The sequence below is a fragment of the Gopherus flavomarginatus genome, chromosome 9, assembly GCF_025201925.1.
Source record: "Gopherus flavomarginatus isolate rGopFla2 chromosome 9, rGopFla2.mat.asm, whole genome shotgun sequence".
In the NCBI taxonomy this organism is placed as follows: Eukaryota; Metazoa; Chordata; order Testudines; family Testudinidae; genus Gopherus; species Gopherus flavomarginatus.
In genome coordinates, this window is record NC_066625.1 from 78,396,196 (window position 1) to 78,414,235 (window position 18,040).

The following is an 18,040-nucleotide window of genomic DNA, read 5'->3' on the forward strand; positions in this document are numbered from 1 at the left end:
TATTTCTTGTAACAACAGTAGATACACAAAAGCAGCAAAGAGTCCTGTGGCACCTTATAGACTAACAACATGTTTTGGAGCATGAGCTTTCGTGGGTGAATACCCACTTCGTCAGATGCATGTATTCACCCACGAAAGCTCATGCTCCAAAACATCTGTTAGTCTATAAGGTGCCACAGGACTCTTTGCTGCTTTTACAGATCCAGACTAACACGGCTACCCCTCTGATAGTAGATACACAGTTTTCAGCTGGAGATACGGTATATGACTTTCAAGTTTGTAATGTCTCTTCAGTCTAACTCTTCTTTATTAAAACCTGGAAATGGGCTGAAATATCTGCAGGTAGGAAAACTAAAGAGATTTGAGAGAGAACTATAATTTCCTCCACAAATGAGAAGAATAATCCTCAATGATTAGAAAATCCTTCATGAGCAAGAAAAGGGGGAGAGGGGACTCCTACTGCTATTGGACGTGAGAGAACAACAGGGTGTTTTATGTACATAAATCTCCTGGGTTTACCAGGTGAGCAGCTCCACTGACCCCCTAGCTCCTAATGATCCCTAAAAAAATAGAGAGAAGGCAGGAAAAGAAGGTGCCCAGCTAAGATTTTTCCTCCAAGATGAATCTTTCATTCAGAGATTTAGTGGGCAAGCATCCAAGTGGCTCAAAGTATTTTCTGATGAGGCTTACTTTATCCTTGCATTCTATTCTGCCAGGTGGTGCAGCCAGTTCAGGCTTGATATGTGGCTTGTGGCAGAATAAGGGCACCATGCAGGCTCCTGCCCAGCTCCCACAGCCGTGTTGATGCTACTCAAGAGTGAATTGCAGCCTCTCTTGGGCTCCCCTCATAGCTCTGCCAATGCATCTCAGTCCCGACCTGCAGCACCTTTGCTATTCCTAGAGACTCTCGTCACTCAGAGATCCCACAGGAACAAGAACAGACTCATAACTCTGGATTCACTTTTGAACTGAGTCAAAGTTTGAACCCAAGTCTTCAGAAGAGAGACGTCATTGCACTGACCCATTGCCTTCTATTCCCATCTCATTCATTCAGGGCCCCCTCCCTCCCCCCTTTACACATGCTGCAGCCCTCGATGTCCCCCTTATGCATGCTGTGTCCGGTCACCCTCCTGTGTATCACCCTCCCTTCTGTATTGCTGCTGGCACTGCCTCTTGCACTCTGTGTGAGCGTTTGATGGCTGGGTGACTCAGCAGGACAGAGGAGTAAGTCAGAGCCACTATAAATCACTATTTCTTTGGCACCTTGGAGGGAAGAGCAGGAGCATCTTTCATTAGCAGAGATGTTGTTAATAATGAGGACACGTCCCCGGTCATCTTCTCTCGATTGTTATAAATTAGAGAGAAACTCTCTCTTCCCCTTCAGTACCAGGAGCTCTGTGCCCTGTCCTAGCTCAGGCTGGATCTCTTGCCAGTGATTTCTTAGAAGCGGCTTTATTCCTCCCAGACCTCTGCTGTAGCCCAGGACACGGGTGCCAGGGGCTTGGGGGAAAGGGGGGAAGGGACATAGGTTTGAATGGCAACTAGCACTTGGACCGAACTTCCTGACTTGTGTGCAGTATCAGAATTGGAAAGCACAGAGAAGATCCATCCATCCACCTGGTGATGTCCCCTGTGTCACTCATCCCTTCCAGCACCAGAAGGCCAAGCTACTTGCCACCTCCTGTACTTCCCCCTCCCCTTCCTTCATTTGGAAGCACAGGACAGTGCAGGCTGCTTTGCTGTAAGGTGAAGCCTGCCTGGGAGACGGAGCTCGTGGGGATCAGAATCCAAGTGCCTCTACCATATGTCTTGGCTGGCCAGGGTGCCCTAAGTGTCCTGGTGTTTGACTCCCTTAGATCTGCCCGAGATCAGCGTCAGCCACATTAACCTGACTGTGCGGGAAGGTGAGAACGCGGTGATCACCTGCAATGGCTCAGGCGCTCCGCTGCCTGACGTAGACTGGACAGTTGCAGATCTGCACTCCATCACTACTCACCAGGTAGGAGGCTTGGGTGGCTGGGCATTTACTGCCCTTGCCAAGGTCCCTCGCCAGGGTGTTAACACACAACACAACAGTTGGGGTACTGGCCATGGGAATTTTCCGGGTCTTGGTTTCCTTTGTATTCCATTTTAATAGAGCTGGATGAGCGTTGATCACCATGGGGGAGAAGTGAAATGCAGTGATTGTTTGAAATGGATTGTATAGTCCACACCGGCATCAGATTAGGAGCCCTGGGTTAGTGGAGTATTAGCGGGTGGCTTGCAGATATTGAATCCAGGCAGGAAAACAGCTCTGATCGTTTCACACCTTCAGTGCTCCCTTGGTTGCATGTTATCCTGTCTTCACAAGCAAAATTATCCGTCGCTGACAATAGTGTGTCAACAATAGGTGCAGCTGAACATGGTTTAACTGCAAGTAGAGGCAGGGACATACCCTGCTTAGCATTGTTTCAGAAGCTGTGATTATAGCCTCCTTGGACCAAGTGTGTGGGTGCACGGTGGTGCTCGTGGTGCCATGAAACTGAAATCCTGCCTGGCCATGGTTATTAGAGTTGGGATCCTCTGGTCCTGGGCTCGGAAGGTGGGCAAGCTGGCATCATTTATTGTTTTGTCCTTACTGTTCTTTTTGGGGATTTGCAGACGAATCTGAACTGGACTAATGTTCATGCCATCAATTTGACCCTGGTGAACGTCACCAGTGAGGATAACGGTTTCCTCCTGACATGTATTGCTGAGAACGTGGTGGGAATGACCAATGCCAGCGTGCTGCTCACGGTCTACTGTAAGTAGCAGGGAGACGCCGGCTATACATGGGCTGGTGAGAGGGTGAGCATGGGAACTATTTGAATGTGTTTCCCGTGGGGAATTGTGTGTCACCAGGCTATGCTGTGCTCATCTTGATTTGCTGCCATGGAGGGTGTGGACAGAGAGTCAGAATTGCTGCAGGAGACTGAGGCAGGGACCAGTTCTAGGGACCAGTAAAAGGAAGTGTACAGAGCTTCCATTATGGGCCAATTACTTTGTCCTCCAGCGTCTCTCCATTTTAGCTTGCCTGCAGAAACTGGCATACTCCCGGTGTGGGTGTGCCAGTCCCACACTTGCACATGTGCGGTGGGCACCTGGTAGGCTGAGCAGTGTGTCTGCATGCCTCACTGGCACATTCAAGTGGCTACTTGCATTCACAAAACAGCACTGGAAAATCCAGTGGGGTGAGAAAATGCCCAGCTGGGGCTAAAACTTTCTCCCTGAATTTGTAAAGGAGTCACTCATCCCCTAGCCTCATTGAAATCAATGGAAGTTTTGCCATTGACTACAGTGGAGTCAGGATTTCATCCCAGATCTGTTCCTGCCAGGTTAATCAGTGAACACTGTGTAAACATGTGCCAAACAAGGTTTAAATCCATTTGCTTATGGGCTGTAGAGAGCTGAACTTTCGTGTGCTTCCTAATATAACTTAATACAAACCAGACCTTAACAGGAGTTTATGCAGCTTTGCTGCCTCAGGCAGCTGGGACTTACCATGTGTTGCTGTGTCCAAAACATTTGCCCTTAATCTGTGGTTTGGAAATCCCCCATCCCTAACCCCTGCTGGTACCTGTGTAAACTGGAGAATTATGGCCTGTTATCCCATGCAGCGCGGGCACCATTGGGCACCTGTAGAGATGAGGCAGAACTGTAAACAATAGAATATTGGAAGGAAAATAAAAGGTATATCATTCTCTGCTCCCTCCCAAAATAAATAATTTTGGTGTGTTTGGATGGGATGTGGGGGCTTCGGTTGCTTAAATTAATACAATTCCAGATCTGATCAGCTGGAAGGAAACAAGTAAAGTGCTTTGCTCTAAAGTTGTTTGCTGCAAAGACTTTAAGTGCCACCATGTTGATGCTAATTTTCATGCCCAGAATCCTGCAAGCCAGAGCCAGTTTGTACCATACCTGCTCTAACGTAATCATTCTGAAAAGAGCTGATATTTTGGTGTATCGGTGACTAATTGCTTTGGTACCCTCCTAGTCGTTCATCCAGAGAGATATGGAACTAAATTCTGACCTAGGCTTTCAGGTGAAACACGCTGGGTGGGACTCTGCAGTCTCTGGGTTGGCAGCCATGTTTCAGGATTGAGGTCCATCGGCTGAGTTGTGAGTGGGGAATCTTGCATGGCTCCTCCCAGCTTTACCTCTCTCTCTTTGGCATTGCTGTTCCTCCACTTTCACAACATGAAACACTGACCAGCTTTAGAAAAAACAGAGAGGAAAGTTGATGGATCTTTCCTGTTAGTTAGGGGCTGTCTGAGGGCATGACCCCAGCCCTCAGTATGGTGTCAGAGCCAGGGAAAGGAGAGTGCATAGGAAAGAATAGAAGGCCTTCATCTTTTGAAATTGTGATCGTTGCCCCACTGTGCCATCCTTGGTCATGCTCTGTGGCCTCAGTGTTTGGGGCCTTACATGTGATGCTCTAATTAAGTTTTCATCAGCGATGGTGGAGCGGAGTTTGAATTCTTGAAGCGTGGGTATCCTCAGTTCAGAGGCCCCTTAGGAGATGGGACTGTGCATATGTATTAAATAGAGGTGAGCTCCCAGCTTTAATCCCTGTCCTGCTACACAGCCTCTAATTGTAACAATCCTGGGGGACATTCAACCAATCAGAGCTCCCTCAGGGAGGTTCAACCAATCAAAGCCCCCAAGGACATGCAGCCATTCAGAAGTCCTGAGGGATGTTTGCTTGAATGGCTGAAAATTCCTAATCTTCTGAATGTGACCAGAGAGCCCCGAGGGGCACCTTTTAGACATGTGTGTAATTAATAACAATGCACTGCAAAAGCCTACTTAACATGAGCAGGCTGCTCCATTGACATTGTGTGAGGAGGGGAATACAACAATATGCACGCTAAGTGGACAGTTACATACTTAATTTGGGCTGGTCTGCAGGGGTCCAAATGCAAGATCTGATCTCATACCTTGTTTCCCAGACCTATGGAGCTGGCAGTGCTTGTAGTGCTGCTTTTATAGAGGCTAGAGTGGCTCAGTGGTGCCCCTTCAGGTTGATGCTCCGCATGACCCCATTCGGTCCCCCACACCAGAGAAAGAGCTGCTGTGAAGCAGGGCCATTTAGGAATTAAACTGGTGGGGTGAGGAGGAGTGGGGCTGCAAAGTAAGGGGTTCCAGTGGACACCCTCAGTGTTGTAGGGAAAGAAATTTTTAATTTCTATTATGTATCCATTATCCAGGGCAGGGTGCAGCCTCATTACTTGTTTCTTTATTGGGGATTTTGCCTGTTGAGACTGACAGTCCCTCTATCCTGCACTGCTCGTTACGTGCCCACTAAAATGAATGTGAACAACCCTCAAACACGTGTTGGGAAAGGCCTTGCACCAGTGTGGTGTGAGTGCTATGAAATGCTATGAGAGCCACTCCCAGCTGAGACAAGCTTAGTTGATTTAGTGTCATCAAGTCCAGAGGGAAGGAAAGAAACTCTTAAATAGCAGCGGGTCATCTCCTACCGCTAAAACTAGGCTTGGTTCCTTTGGGCAAGGCTCCATTCCAACTCACCTGCTAAGGTTGCTGCTTACAGACGACAAGGATCCCAGTTCACATTGCAGCTGCAGTAGAGTGTAGGTTGCATGCACAGCAAATTTGGCCATGGGATGGGAGTTTCCTCTAGCTGTTTGAATGCGCTTTGGTGGCTGGCTGCCTACTGGGAGATGAGATAATCATCTCTGCCTGGAACATGTGAGTTTACTTGAGTCTGGAGTCCCACAGGTTTGCACTGTGTTTCTCTATGCTAGATCCGCCACGCATTCAGAGCCTGGAGGAGCCAGAGCTGCGTCTGGAGCATTGCATTGAGTTTGTGGTGCATGGGAACCCAGCACCCAGCCTTCACTGGCTACACAATGGCCAGGTCCTCAGGGAGACTGAGATCATCCGCATGGAGTTCTATCAGCAGGGTGAAGTGTCTGAGGGCTGTCTACTCTTCAACAAGCCCACTCACTACAACAATGGCAACTACACCCTTGTGGCCACCAACCAGCTGGGGACAGCCAACCAGACCATCAAAGGGCACTTCCTCGAGAAGCCCTTTCCAGGTGAGAGAGTCACAGCTTATGTTTCTGTAGTGCCTTGCATCTCGGAGCACTTAACAGGCTGCTGCACAAACTATGCACCAGGATTGTTGAACCTCCCATTAAAATACAGTTCCCTCTGGTGCCCAATATAGTAACTGTTTACCAGCACGGAGTAACATTGGACAAGAGTCTAGACACAGGTGTGAAAAAGAGTTGTGCATCCAGTTGAAATCAAAGGGGATTTTATGGAGGGAGGATGTAATTATCCAAACTGGCCATGACGTAAGAGCTAACATACCTATTGGTGCAGAAAGGTGCCATGAAGTCTTTGGTGGCTTTGAATGGTCATGGCCTTTGTGTCAAGTCTCATCTGAAAGATGGCGGCTTGAACAACATCATAACATCATGATGGGACACTTGGGTCTGATCAGCCATGTACAGACCAGGCATGGCCCTAATTAGCTTGTGAAGATTGCCCAACCCATGCAATCTGATGGCAGGGGACCCCACTTTCTTCTTTGACAGGAATCTTAATCAGCATCTTAAGGGAAAAAAAGGGTGAAAATCTGATGGAAAAGAAAATGACTGATTAGTTTTTGACTTTGCATTCTGCAGTGTTTGTGATGGTTCTTGTCCATGAGAGAAGGGCTTAGGGCATGCAGTGTATCATGGGTTACTCTGACGCCCCTTAAAGTGGACTCTCATTCTTTTGATACCGAATATTCTTTTTTGGCATATAACTGGAGTAGTGGTTGTGTGTGGAGGAAAGGCCTTTCGAGGGACTTGGTGATCTCGTTTTCCTTCTTCTATACAATGGCTGTAATCTAGGTGGAATGTTATCAGGATTCTATGTATTTTATTAAAAAAAAATGTCAGACATCATTTTGGTGCAACAGCCCCCACAGAATCTGTGAATACCTCCAGTTCCTCTGCATCAACTGTTTGCTAGGCACTCTCAGTAAATGGTTTTAAATTCCTCACCGTGTCACTAGGTGTTGAGTGGCGAAATTCTAGAAGGAAAAATTAAGCTTTTGTTATAAGGTGTGCATTAGAGAGGGCTGTCGTGGCTGTACTGCAGTGAAAGAGCGGGAGGGTTCTTGCACTGCCTTCTGCTTTTTCAGCATCAGATCAGGCACCATGGAGTTAACAGAGCGGTGCATGCGATTGCCTTCAGGAGTGATGCTGTGAGAAAGTGCAGCTCCAAGTTGGCTCCTGCAGCCCCTAGAAAACTGAGCAAAATAGGGCACTTGCTATATATAGAGCAATACCAATGGTATTTTCATTTATTATTTATATCATACCATCAGTGCACACAGAGCTTTCTGGCAGGTCAGATACAGTAAATGGAAACCAAAATCTCTGCCTTGAAGAGCTGACCAATCTAAAGACATGAACAGATACAGAAGGGAGTAGGAAAATTATATTCAAGTTTCAGGGATGATAATCTGTCTAGCTCCTTAATCTATGGAGGTTTTCTGCTATCTGGGAGGAAGGGCAGTGTATATTTCTGGCACAAGGGTGGGAATCAGGAGATAGGGGTTATGTTCTCACCTCTGTCACTTCCCATTTCTGTGATTCAGTTCCCCTTCCTGCAGAATGGGGATAACAATATTTTGTTTCTGATGCATCCACAATGTGCTAGACCAGGGGTCGGCACCTCTGGCACGCTGCTCGCCAGGATAAGCACCCTGGCGGGCTGGACCAGTTTGTTTACCTGCCGCCTCTGCAGGTTCGGCCGATCGCAGCTCCCACTGGCCGCGGTTCGCCGCTCCAGGCCAATGGGGGTGGCGGGAAGCTGTAGCCAGCCCATCCCTTGGCCCGCACCGCTTCCCATTGCCCCCATTGGCCTGGAGTGGCGAATCGCGGCCAGCAGGAGCCGCGATCAGCCGAACCTGTGGAAGCGGCAGGTAAACAAACCGGTCCAGCCCGCCAGGGTGCTTACCCTGGTAAGCCATGTGCCAAAGATTGCCGACTCCTGTGCTAGGCACTTACCAAAGGTAACAGGAAGCAGGTCTGCTTCTCCAAAGAGCTGACACTAAAAATTCATTCCAGCCTTGCCACCATGTTGAGAGAATAAGCTAATGCTTGTAAAGTGTTTTGAAATCCTTGTATAGAAGGTGCTGGAAAAGGAAAGACTATAGACAGACCTAATCCAAAGGTTCACTGCCTTTTTCTATCTTCCACTACAAACCCAGCCCTTTTTTCCTCCCATGAGCCTGTGTCCCAGAATCATTCTCACCATGGCAGCCCCCACCCATGATGTAATCAGTACATGATTTACTTTTCTTGAAGATCACTGGTCCGTACATTGCCAAAACTGACATTAACATTCAGTGCATCTGAAATTGATAGTCTTGCATTTGAAAGTTGGTTTCTCTAGAAAATGTCAGGAGCTGCACATTCAACATATCTCATTACTGCTGCTAGTTACACTACACTAGTTACATTACTGCATACCAGTTCCTTTAGTATTCTTGGATGGAGGTTATCTGGGCCCCCTAATTTGGTCCCATTAATCTGTTTGAGTTTGGCTTCCATCTAATTTCTACTTCCATGTACTTGTTCCATTAGTTACCCTGCCACTGCCCTCAAGCTCTTCATTATCCTTATTAAAAACGGAGGCAAATTATTTTCTTAGGTGTTGGGCCATACCTCTATGATCTTTAATCTGCACCCCATCGTCAGTGCTTAACGGTCTCACTTCTTTCCTTGTTTTCTTTAAAAAATAATAATTAAAAAAAAGATTCTTTTTTACTATTGGTTTTAATTTCCTTTGCACGGTCCAACCCTGCTTGGCTTTTGGCAGTTCTCAGTTTTCCCCCTACACTTCCTGCCTTTCAAGAGGTAGCTCTACTTGCTGTCCATCACTTCTTCCATTCCTGGTAGGCTTTCTCTTAATAACCTGTTTGAGATGCTTGTTCATTCAGTTTGGTCTTCTATCCTTCCCTATGAATTTTTTCCCCTTACTCAAAGTAATTCCCAGCCTCCTCCACGTTCAGATCCTTGAATTCTTCAATCCAACCCACTTCCCTAACTTATTCCCTTAATTTTTTAAAAGTGTACCCTTTTGAAATCAATTATAGTTGCAGACCTATTTTTGTTTATCCTTCTATTTAGTCTAAACTGAATTAATTCATGTTCTCTTGAATCAAGGTTGTCCTCTACAACCGGAAGTCCTATGAGGTCCATGCTACTTATCACTACTAAATCTAAAATAGCATCACATCTTGTAGGTTCAGTGACTATTTGGTGAAGAAATCTGTTGACTATCTGGGCCCTACCATTTACACACTTGTCCTCCAATCTATATCTGGAAAATGAAAATCTCTAATAATCACACAATTCCCAGTACTGTTTATTTTATTAAAAATATTAGCGGTCTCTCTTCATATCCAAATCAGATCTTGGGTGTCTTGGGTGTCTATAGCACTATCCCAGTGGAGCCTCTGTTACCTTTCTTCCTAAAAGAGATTTTGACTCAAACAGATTCAGTTTTATGCGTTCCATCCCTTCTAATATTTTTGCAGTCTTTCCCATTATTAATATACAGTGTTTTTCCACCACCTTTACCTCTATTTCTGTCTTTCCTGAACAGCACATACCCTTCAACACCTGTATTGAAGTCATGGCTACTATTTCACCATGTTTCCATTCACCTTATGATATCTAGTTTCACTTCCTGCACCAGTAGTTCTAGTTCTTTCATTTTGTTACCCAGGTTCCTTGCACTGATAAACAGATATCTTAGTTGTTTCTGCTTGGTTTCACCCAAATTCCTCGCTGCCAGTATACCTGACTGTTACTGCCAGTGGTTTATCACTCTTTCCTCTTGTGGTTCATTTTCTTACTCTCTCTTATTCTTTCCTTCATTGCTATTTTACTTGGTTTTCCTTCCACTCAGTATTGGAATCAGATGCGGAGATTACATGAGCTCCAAACCATTTTCCCCAAGTTCCTAGTTTAAAGCTCTTTTAATCAGTTGTGCCAACTTCCATCCCAGAAGCATATTTCCCTCCTTACTCAGGTGGAGTCTATCCCATGAGAACAGTCCTCTGTCTGTGAATGCCTTCCACTGGTTGAATATCCCAAAGCCCTCCTTATAGCACCATTGTCTGAACCATCTGTTGATCATCATTATCTTGTCTTGCCTTTGCCCTCCTCCTCTAGGGATGGGTAGAATCCCCCTAAGGGTCACCTGAGCCTCCATTTCTTTGTGTCTTCCTCAGCCTGTCCGTCTTCCTTGTTGCATCCCAGTGAGAATCTAGCAGTATCATTTGTTCCAACATGAAGGACAATCGGTAGATTCTTTCCTGCTCCCATTAGGATCCTCTTCCATCTGAGGTCCACATCCTGTCTCTTAGCTCACGGTAGACAACATACCCTTCTGTTCTTTGGATCAGCTCTGGTGACAGTCTGTCTGTCCTTCTTAGTAGGGAGTCCCCAATCTCGTAAACCTGCCTCTTCTGATGGTGTTGCAATTCTCCAGCCTTCCCCCTTCTGTTCTTTCTGGCTGCAAGTCGTCTTGTCTTCTGTTCTCACGTGTAGTTTCCTGCGATTCATCCTCTATCCTCTTGGGTCTCTGAAGTCTGGCTGTCTTCATTGTCTCTTCCCCTCTTCTTGTAGGACTAGCTGCTCTTCTTTTCGTACTTGCCTTCCTATCTTTGATTACTGACTGCCTCTCCCCTTCATTTTTCAATCTGTTCCTCAGCTGTATCTCTCCTTCACTAGCCAGTCTTTTCCTCCTCCTTGTTCTCATAGTTACGTGCTTCTGCTGGTCACTTTCCTCATCCAGAAGTCTACCCTCACAGTCCTCTAGTCCAGCATGCATTTGCAAGTCAGGAGGTTTCCCTTCAGCCTCCTCTCTCCTTCCCTCCATCATCTGCTCAAATCCCCTTTGAAACTCCATCACAGTTTCTAGGTGCCTCTCCAAACCTCAGATCTTCTCCTCCACCAGATACATCAGACGGCACTTCATACAAATGAAGCACCTTTCAGGTACCCTCTCCAGAATAATGTGTATCCCATAGCTTCCATATCTAGTCATCTTAATTGTCTCTTCCATTCTTTGGGTCACTTTCACAGCTGCCTGTGTAGCTATCATAGCCTTCCCTCCTATGCTCCTGTGAAGAAAGAAAAAAGGAGTTCGGAAAGAACCCAAAACACGCCCCCCACCCGCAGACTCCTTTGTTTTTGGCTCGGTTTGCTGGCTCCTGTGCTGCTGGCCAATTGGTAGGCTGCCTTTATAGGCCTGCTGATTAGGGAAGCCCCGCCCCCTCAATCAAGGTTCAGCTGTGATCACAGGCTCTACTTCTCTCCCCACACGCTGCCTCCTGCCAGACTTTGCAAACTGAAAACAAACCAGCAAGCAAGCAAACACGCTGTCAAGAACTCACTCCCTGCCCCTCGGGAGCAGAGGCTTGCTACCTTCTCCTCCAACAGGGATCTCCATGCAAATGCGCTAGTTTCAACTCTGTTTGCTGGCTCTTGTGCTGCTGTCTCTTGAAAATTTCCAGCCCCCTCAAATAAAAAAGTGTAGTGACTCGCCTGGGAGTCAAGAACTACTGATCTAATCCATCCCAGCCCAATTAACTGAACCAAACTTCAGTTCACTGGGAGCTGCGCGTATGACCCTGGGACTGTATTTGCTTCCCTTCCAAGCCTCTGCCGTGCTTTTATGGAAACGCCGCAGCATCATTCCAGGTACCCTTGGCCGGAAAAGCTGTGTAAAATCCTGTTAGTATCAGGGTCAGTTTCTTATACTGGCGAGTACATTGAAAACTGATGTTGTTCTCACGCTATGTAAACTGATCGTCACTGAGAGCTTTAGACATTGTCACCTGGGGCCCCAGCGAGCTGTTCTGTTCGGAAGGAGTTTTACTGGACACTGTGAACCGCTCAGGTTGCTGAGGTGAATGACTGACAGGGCCTGCTTTACCGGATGGCGCAAATGGAGTGCAGCCCATTTCCCCCACGCCAGCCACACCTCTGTCCTGAGCCCATCACTCCATCACAGCTCTGTTGCTGCAACTTGCTCCTAAACTGTGTTGCAGCTATTGGAGCCAGGGGTTTCCAGTTCTGCCTTATCAATCCGCCGGAATCCCAACCTGCAGTTCCTCCGCCCTCGTTTCAGCCCAAGCCCCCTCACAGCTGTTCCAGTGCACCCCAATCCTGACCTTCAGCACAGTCTGAGGTTATTTTGAGCCAGGACTGCCAAATGGGCCAAAAAATGGGAAGCTTTGTTCTCTCACCACACCTCCCCCAAATCCTGCTCAGCCCTGCCATGTGGATCTAAACAGAGAAGTCTCTTAAAGTAGCTATGCTCTTCCTAGGAGGGTTTTCCCTTTGCTCCCTGTGCAGTCAGTGAGCTGGCACTAGCTAGTGGCTGCCTTGTTTTGAGAGATAAGCCTTCAAGCCTCCCAGGGCTGGTTGGGATGATGCGGGAGTGTGGCTGAGAAGTGTTTGGACGGGAGGGACTGCCATCTCTTTACCATGCTGTTAATTGTGTTGCTTCTCTCTTTGTCCTTTTCACAGAGAGTACGGATAACTTTGTTTCAAGTAAGTGCCTTCTTGCCTTTTGCTTTGTTCCCTTCCCCCCCTCCTGAATGCAAGTACCTTGCAGATGACATCTGGGGGGGAATCTAATGCTTTAGCGCTAGGCAGGAGGGATTGTTAGAGAGGGAGATGGGAAGCAAGACACTTGTTTCCTCCTCTGTGAGAGCCTGAGTGTATTAAGGAAGGTTTTTCATGTGCTGTACAGTCTGTAGATCCTGGACAGGTCTATTCCTGCCTAGTGGGGTCCTGAAGAAGGATCCGTACCAATGGAGAGGGAGGCATGTGTTGTGCTGGTAGCATGGATGACTTTGCAGCATGACACCGAAGCGTGAATGTGACCAATGTGTTTTCAAGCTACTCCTGTACTGGCCAGAGTTTGGGGTGCCACAGGGCAGCGGTATAGATGCCTCATCCACTGAAACTAAAAGGAAAACCCATCTTCAGAGCTAGTGTTGTGGGGGCTGATGTGGCTCAGGGCTTGGGGAAGTAATATGGAACCTCTCCCCTTGAGGTTACTGGTCTAAATTAGGTGCAGGTAGGTGGTGCCCCATAGAAGTTGCCATTGAATCACCCGTATGAAATGAGCAGATGGGTCTCAGTCCCCTTCTTAGCAGAACAGTTGTCCACATCACAACAAGCACTGGTTTGACCCCCTTATTCAGGCAGTCTGAGCACAAGCCAAGGGACTGATTGGGTCCTGGATATTGGAACTCCTCCCCCCTGCATTGTAGTGGGGCTCTTCCAAGTAAGAGCTGAGGCCCATTGAACAGGTGTGCAGGGTAAGTGCTGTACCTGTTCTGCGGGTGAGGGACTTCTGCCTCCTGGATTTTGAATCGCCAGCATTCAAATGCATTTAATTTAAAAAATCATTGTTTGTTGGTTTTAATTTGGCAGGATTCAGTCTTGCAGCAATCTGCATTCCAGGGATGCTTGAACCATGAGCTTTCCCCTGGTGCTGGGAGACGTGTGGGTGGATGAAGAACCTTCACCCACAGAACATATGGGATCAGACTTCTTCTCATTAGCTGGGTGGGAGTGGCACTGTGTCTGATCGGTAACGTGGCTCTGCTTCCTCACTGCCCAGTTACATAGGACCCTAGAGAGCTTAAGTAGAAAACACCTATTAGCTCATTTGGTCTATGCCAGTTCAGGAAAAATTACAACCCCAATAAGACTTGAATTCAGAGTCTTTGAAATAGAAGACAAGAGACCTCATTCTCTAGGGTAGCCAGTGCTATGTAGTTTGACATCACAAGGTTGGGATGTTCTGGGGCCTGTGGAATTCCTTGGGGGCACAAATTAAATATTTTCTCTTCTGGTTCCAGTTGGTGACTATGAAGTGAGCCCCACCCCACCTATCACCGTCACCCACAAACCAGAGGAGGATACATTTGGGGTGAGTCCTGTCAGGAGAAGCATTTTCTGCTGTTGCTGATGGATAGGGTGGTATACTGTTTGCACCACCATTGCTTCTGTACTGAGATAGTTGTTTGTAAGTAAAATCCTATTCTTTGCAATTGATGGCCAGACTTCAGAAGGTTCAGTGGTTTGGGATGAGATACTGATGTGAACCGCGTGAGCATCTTGAGTTTGCACAACTGGGCCGTGAATCTCTTGAAGACAGAGTCTCCCACAAAGTATTTCCTGCAGGGTCAGAAATTCTGGGAGAACAGTCTGAAAAAATAACAAAGAAATCAATCAGTTGAGTTGTTTTATGCTATAATAGAATGTTTAGGAGCATAGATCCAGTTTGGGTTTATTTTCATCAATACTGATTCATCCACCCCTTCTTTAACCCCCTTGCTGCATTTGTTGATGTCACACTAGGACTTGATGACATTGGCTGAAATAAGTGAAAGATTTGCCAATTCATTTTACATGGTTTGCAAGACCTCAAAATTTCACTTTTCACAGAATCCAGACAGGGATGGGAAAAAATAGTTGTGATCAATAGTGTTGGAAAAATAATTAGGATTTCATGAAATTTCTCTAATTTTGTGCAAGTTTTTGAGAATCTCGAAATCCAGAAAGTATTGACAGAATAAACAAAAGCTTGTCAATTTTTCCGAATGTTTTATGCAGCTGTAATTCTCAGGGGAGTGAGGAGAGAGCTTCATACAATGGGACATTACTAGAGAAGAGCACAGAGTGTAGAAAAAGGAAATGTGGAATATATATAGGGGAATGAAAATCATACTTGTTAAAATGTGACATTTTAAAAATAAAATCAGGAATATATCAAAGACTGGGAAAAGCATCAAGCGATGGAAGGAATAAAATGTCTTTGTGTTAAGTGCCGTATTTTCTTCCGTTATTGAACACATCACAATAAGAGGAACACAGGTCCAAATGCAATAAGAGGCCCTGGAAGGCAGTAAGAATAATTGGCCAAATGCAAACGGAAGAAATCCTGAAAGGAAGCTGTTTACAGCAACACAATTAAAGTGTCTTTGGTAAAGATTTGCAGAAATAAATATTAATAAACATAAAAAGGAGCTTTGGGTTGTAAGCCTTTGTGGGCAGGGATGATCTCTCTTCTGCGTCTGTACAATGCTTGGCACAATGGGACCCCAGTCCCAACTGGGGGACTTTGGGTACTATCATAATATAAATATTTAGCACTTCTACTAATAAAGGAGCAGCTGGAGCCTCAGGAAAAAAGTTTTACCACTTTCTGTCTCTTGTGTTTTCTCTTCCTTTATTCTTGCTTCTGAGGGTTGTTTGCATAGAGACACAATCGATATTGTGAAAGAATTCTTCTGCTCCTACTGCATATTCCCCATCTCAAGTTAGTATCCCCTTATGATTGTGAGACCACAAGTTGGTTAAGATGGGTCAAATGGAGATTATGAATGGGGGAAAAAAACCAGGGCATTAAGGAATACCAAGGAGCAAAGAGTCCATGCAGATGTACTTGATGATTAAAGAACGAGGGTTCAGAGATATGGGAAATGTGATATTGGAGCAGAATTGTATCTATATAGAAATTATTATTCTTTTTCCAGTACCAGTAAGAGGCTCTTGTATTTTCAAAATTGCATTAAAGCAATTTGCATTCAGATGTATTCGTCTCCACAGCAGGCATTCATGCTGCTGTAGAGAATGTAAGTGTACAGGAGTGACTGAGCCAGGAGACTTCTACTTTTCAAGTCTGAACTGGTTTTGATAGCAAATATTCCTTTAGCCTAACTTTCAGATTTGTCCCTTGCAGGTATCCATAGCAGTTGGGCTTGCAGCTTTCGCCTGTGTCCTCTTGGTGGTGCTCTTTATTATGATCAACAAGTATGGTCGTCGGTCCAAGTTTGGGATGAAAGGTATGTGTAGCTGCTTTTCTCCAGCAAGAGACACCTTCCAGGAATGCCAGGCTCTAATGTCACATTATGAAAGGTGTTGCATTTTATTTCCACAAAAGGTACTGTCTATACCAGCCAGCGGCACTACCAGAGCCTTTTGAAGGGGAAAGGTGCTACTACCTCTTCTATTCATTGCCTGGACCTAGAGAGCAACAGAGACTCTCTTTTGTTGTTCTGGGCTGCAGATGTTCCTGTTATTGAGAATAAGCTGGGGTGTGTGTGTTGGTGGTGCGGGCTTTGGGTCCTGCTGTCTTTGGCAGTGAACAGCGGTTGTTGCACACTGAAGAATGAATGGCCTTGTGCAGTGTTGTTGTAGCTGTGTTGGTCCCAGGATATTGGAGAGACACGGTGGCTGAGGTCATATCTTTTATTGGACCACCTTTAGTTGGTGAGAGACATGAGCTTTCGAGTTTACACAGAGCTCTGCTGCAGGTCTGGGGAATGTACTCAGAGCTCTAAAGCTTCTCTCTCTCTCGAAGATATTACCTCACCCCCTTTGCCTTCTTATAGGTCTCACGGGAAATGCCGTTTGGCCGCACTGCGTTAAGCAGGTTTGGATATGTTGGGGCGGGAGGTGAAAATACATGAAATTGCCTCCTTGGTGTATTGGCCGGTTCCTGATAGTAAGGAAGGCGAGTGGATTTGGAGTCGGTTTGTGAAGGAAGAGAATATGCGGTTGTGAGTCTGTGGGGCGCTTGTGAAGAGCAAGTGAGGTTCCAGCAGGTTGCGAGGGGTTTTCCGGCTGCCTCCTCATTGGAATGTTTCACTCGTTTCCTTTTCTGCTTCATGGCCATCCTCGTGGGAACTGTTTCAGGCAGGCTGGATATTGCTTAGCCAATAAGAAGACAGTGATGTTTGCCATATGGAGCCATTCTTTCAGTTCTCCCCAGCAACGTAGTTGCTTCTCTTCAGGATCATGGGGCTTGTGCCAAGAGAAACTGAATCATTGAGCACCGTCTGTTTTTCATGATTTGCCTTGTGTTTATCTGCAGCCTTGGAGCATTGGTGGTGCACAGCAGCGCCTACTGGGACAGGTTTATAACATAACAAAGTAGTTGCCAGCCTCCATCCTTGTTAATACAGGCATTGTACAGCCAAACACGTGGTCTTTGGTTAACACAACCCTTTTCAAGGGCTTCCGAGTGGCAGCTGATTGCCAAGCCATGCTGGGGCCTGCATTTGAGGAGCAGGCTGAAATGTTTGGGGGCATGGCTTGCGCTTGCCCAGGACTTTAATTAAACAGCAGAACTACTGTAGTAACTTAGCAATATTTAGCTCATATGCCCATTAATGGGAGCAATCTGCTAGGGTGTACAGATTGGTGGGGGGAGCATGGGAATGGAAGTCATGATTTCTGCCATTTGTTCCAAGCTCTTCCACTGACTCATTTTGTGATCTCACACAACTAACTGGCTTAACTACGCTTTCTGCTAGACTTTCCCCATCTGTAAAGTGGAGATGAAGTTTACCAACTTCATATGGGGTGATGTGGGGGATTATCTAAGAGTCACAGGCGGAATGTTTGTACAGTGCTGTGATATCTGCTGCTGATAGTGCAAAATGTTGTGGGTCAAAGAAAATAATAAATATTCCTATGCACATGAAAAACAGAGATGAATGTGAATATCACGTGGGTAACTCACCTCTGTAGATGGATAAACAGATGTGTGCTTGCACTAAGGGGTTATGGTAACCATGAATGTGAATCTTGAATGATGTTTGAGTTCCCCAGAAGCCTGGGATGTGCTGTGGTAATATTCCCTTTTGCCATGTGCAGGATTTAGATAGCGCAAGCTTTTATCAAGAAAAAACATGGATTTCCTTTCATTAAGTTGCTGTGCTAAGTTGGAGTCCCTGCTGTTCTGATAATAAATTGTAGATATAAATGTCCCCCTGCAGACTTACTTTTTAGGGGTTTTACTGGTAAGGCTGTTAGACAGACAGAATCTGCAGTGTTTACATGGGTTTACAATTCAGGGAGATGTCTCATGTGGGATTTGATCCTGGTTCACTGATTATGTAGCCAATCACAGCCTTCATAGACATCTTGGAAATGCAGGTTGTCATTGGGCGCTG

General features: G+C 46.1%; 1 protein-coding gene across 5 annotated transcripts in view; it reads left to right on the top strand.

Moving 5' to 3' along the window:
* NTRK3 (neurotrophic receptor tyrosine kinase 3) overlaps positions 1-18,040 on the top strand; it is a 338,382-nt gene that overhangs the window by 127,469 nt on the left and 192,873 nt on the right. For all 5 annotated transcript variants that reach the window (XM_050967400.1, XM_050967396.1, XM_050967397.1 and 2 more), the window contains exons 6-11: positions 1,857-1,999; positions 2,641-2,782; positions 5,784-6,080; positions 12,591-12,614; positions 13,937-14,007; positions 15,823-15,925. In XM_050967400.1, coding sequence (XP_050823357.1) covers positions 1,857-1,999; positions 2,641-2,782; positions 5,784-6,080; positions 12,591-12,614; positions 13,937-14,007; positions 15,823-15,925 — 780 coding nt within the window. The remainder of the gene's footprint in view (positions 1-1,856; positions 2,000-2,640; positions 2,783-5,783; positions 6,081-12,590; positions 12,615-13,936; positions 14,008-15,822; positions 15,926-18,040) is intronic.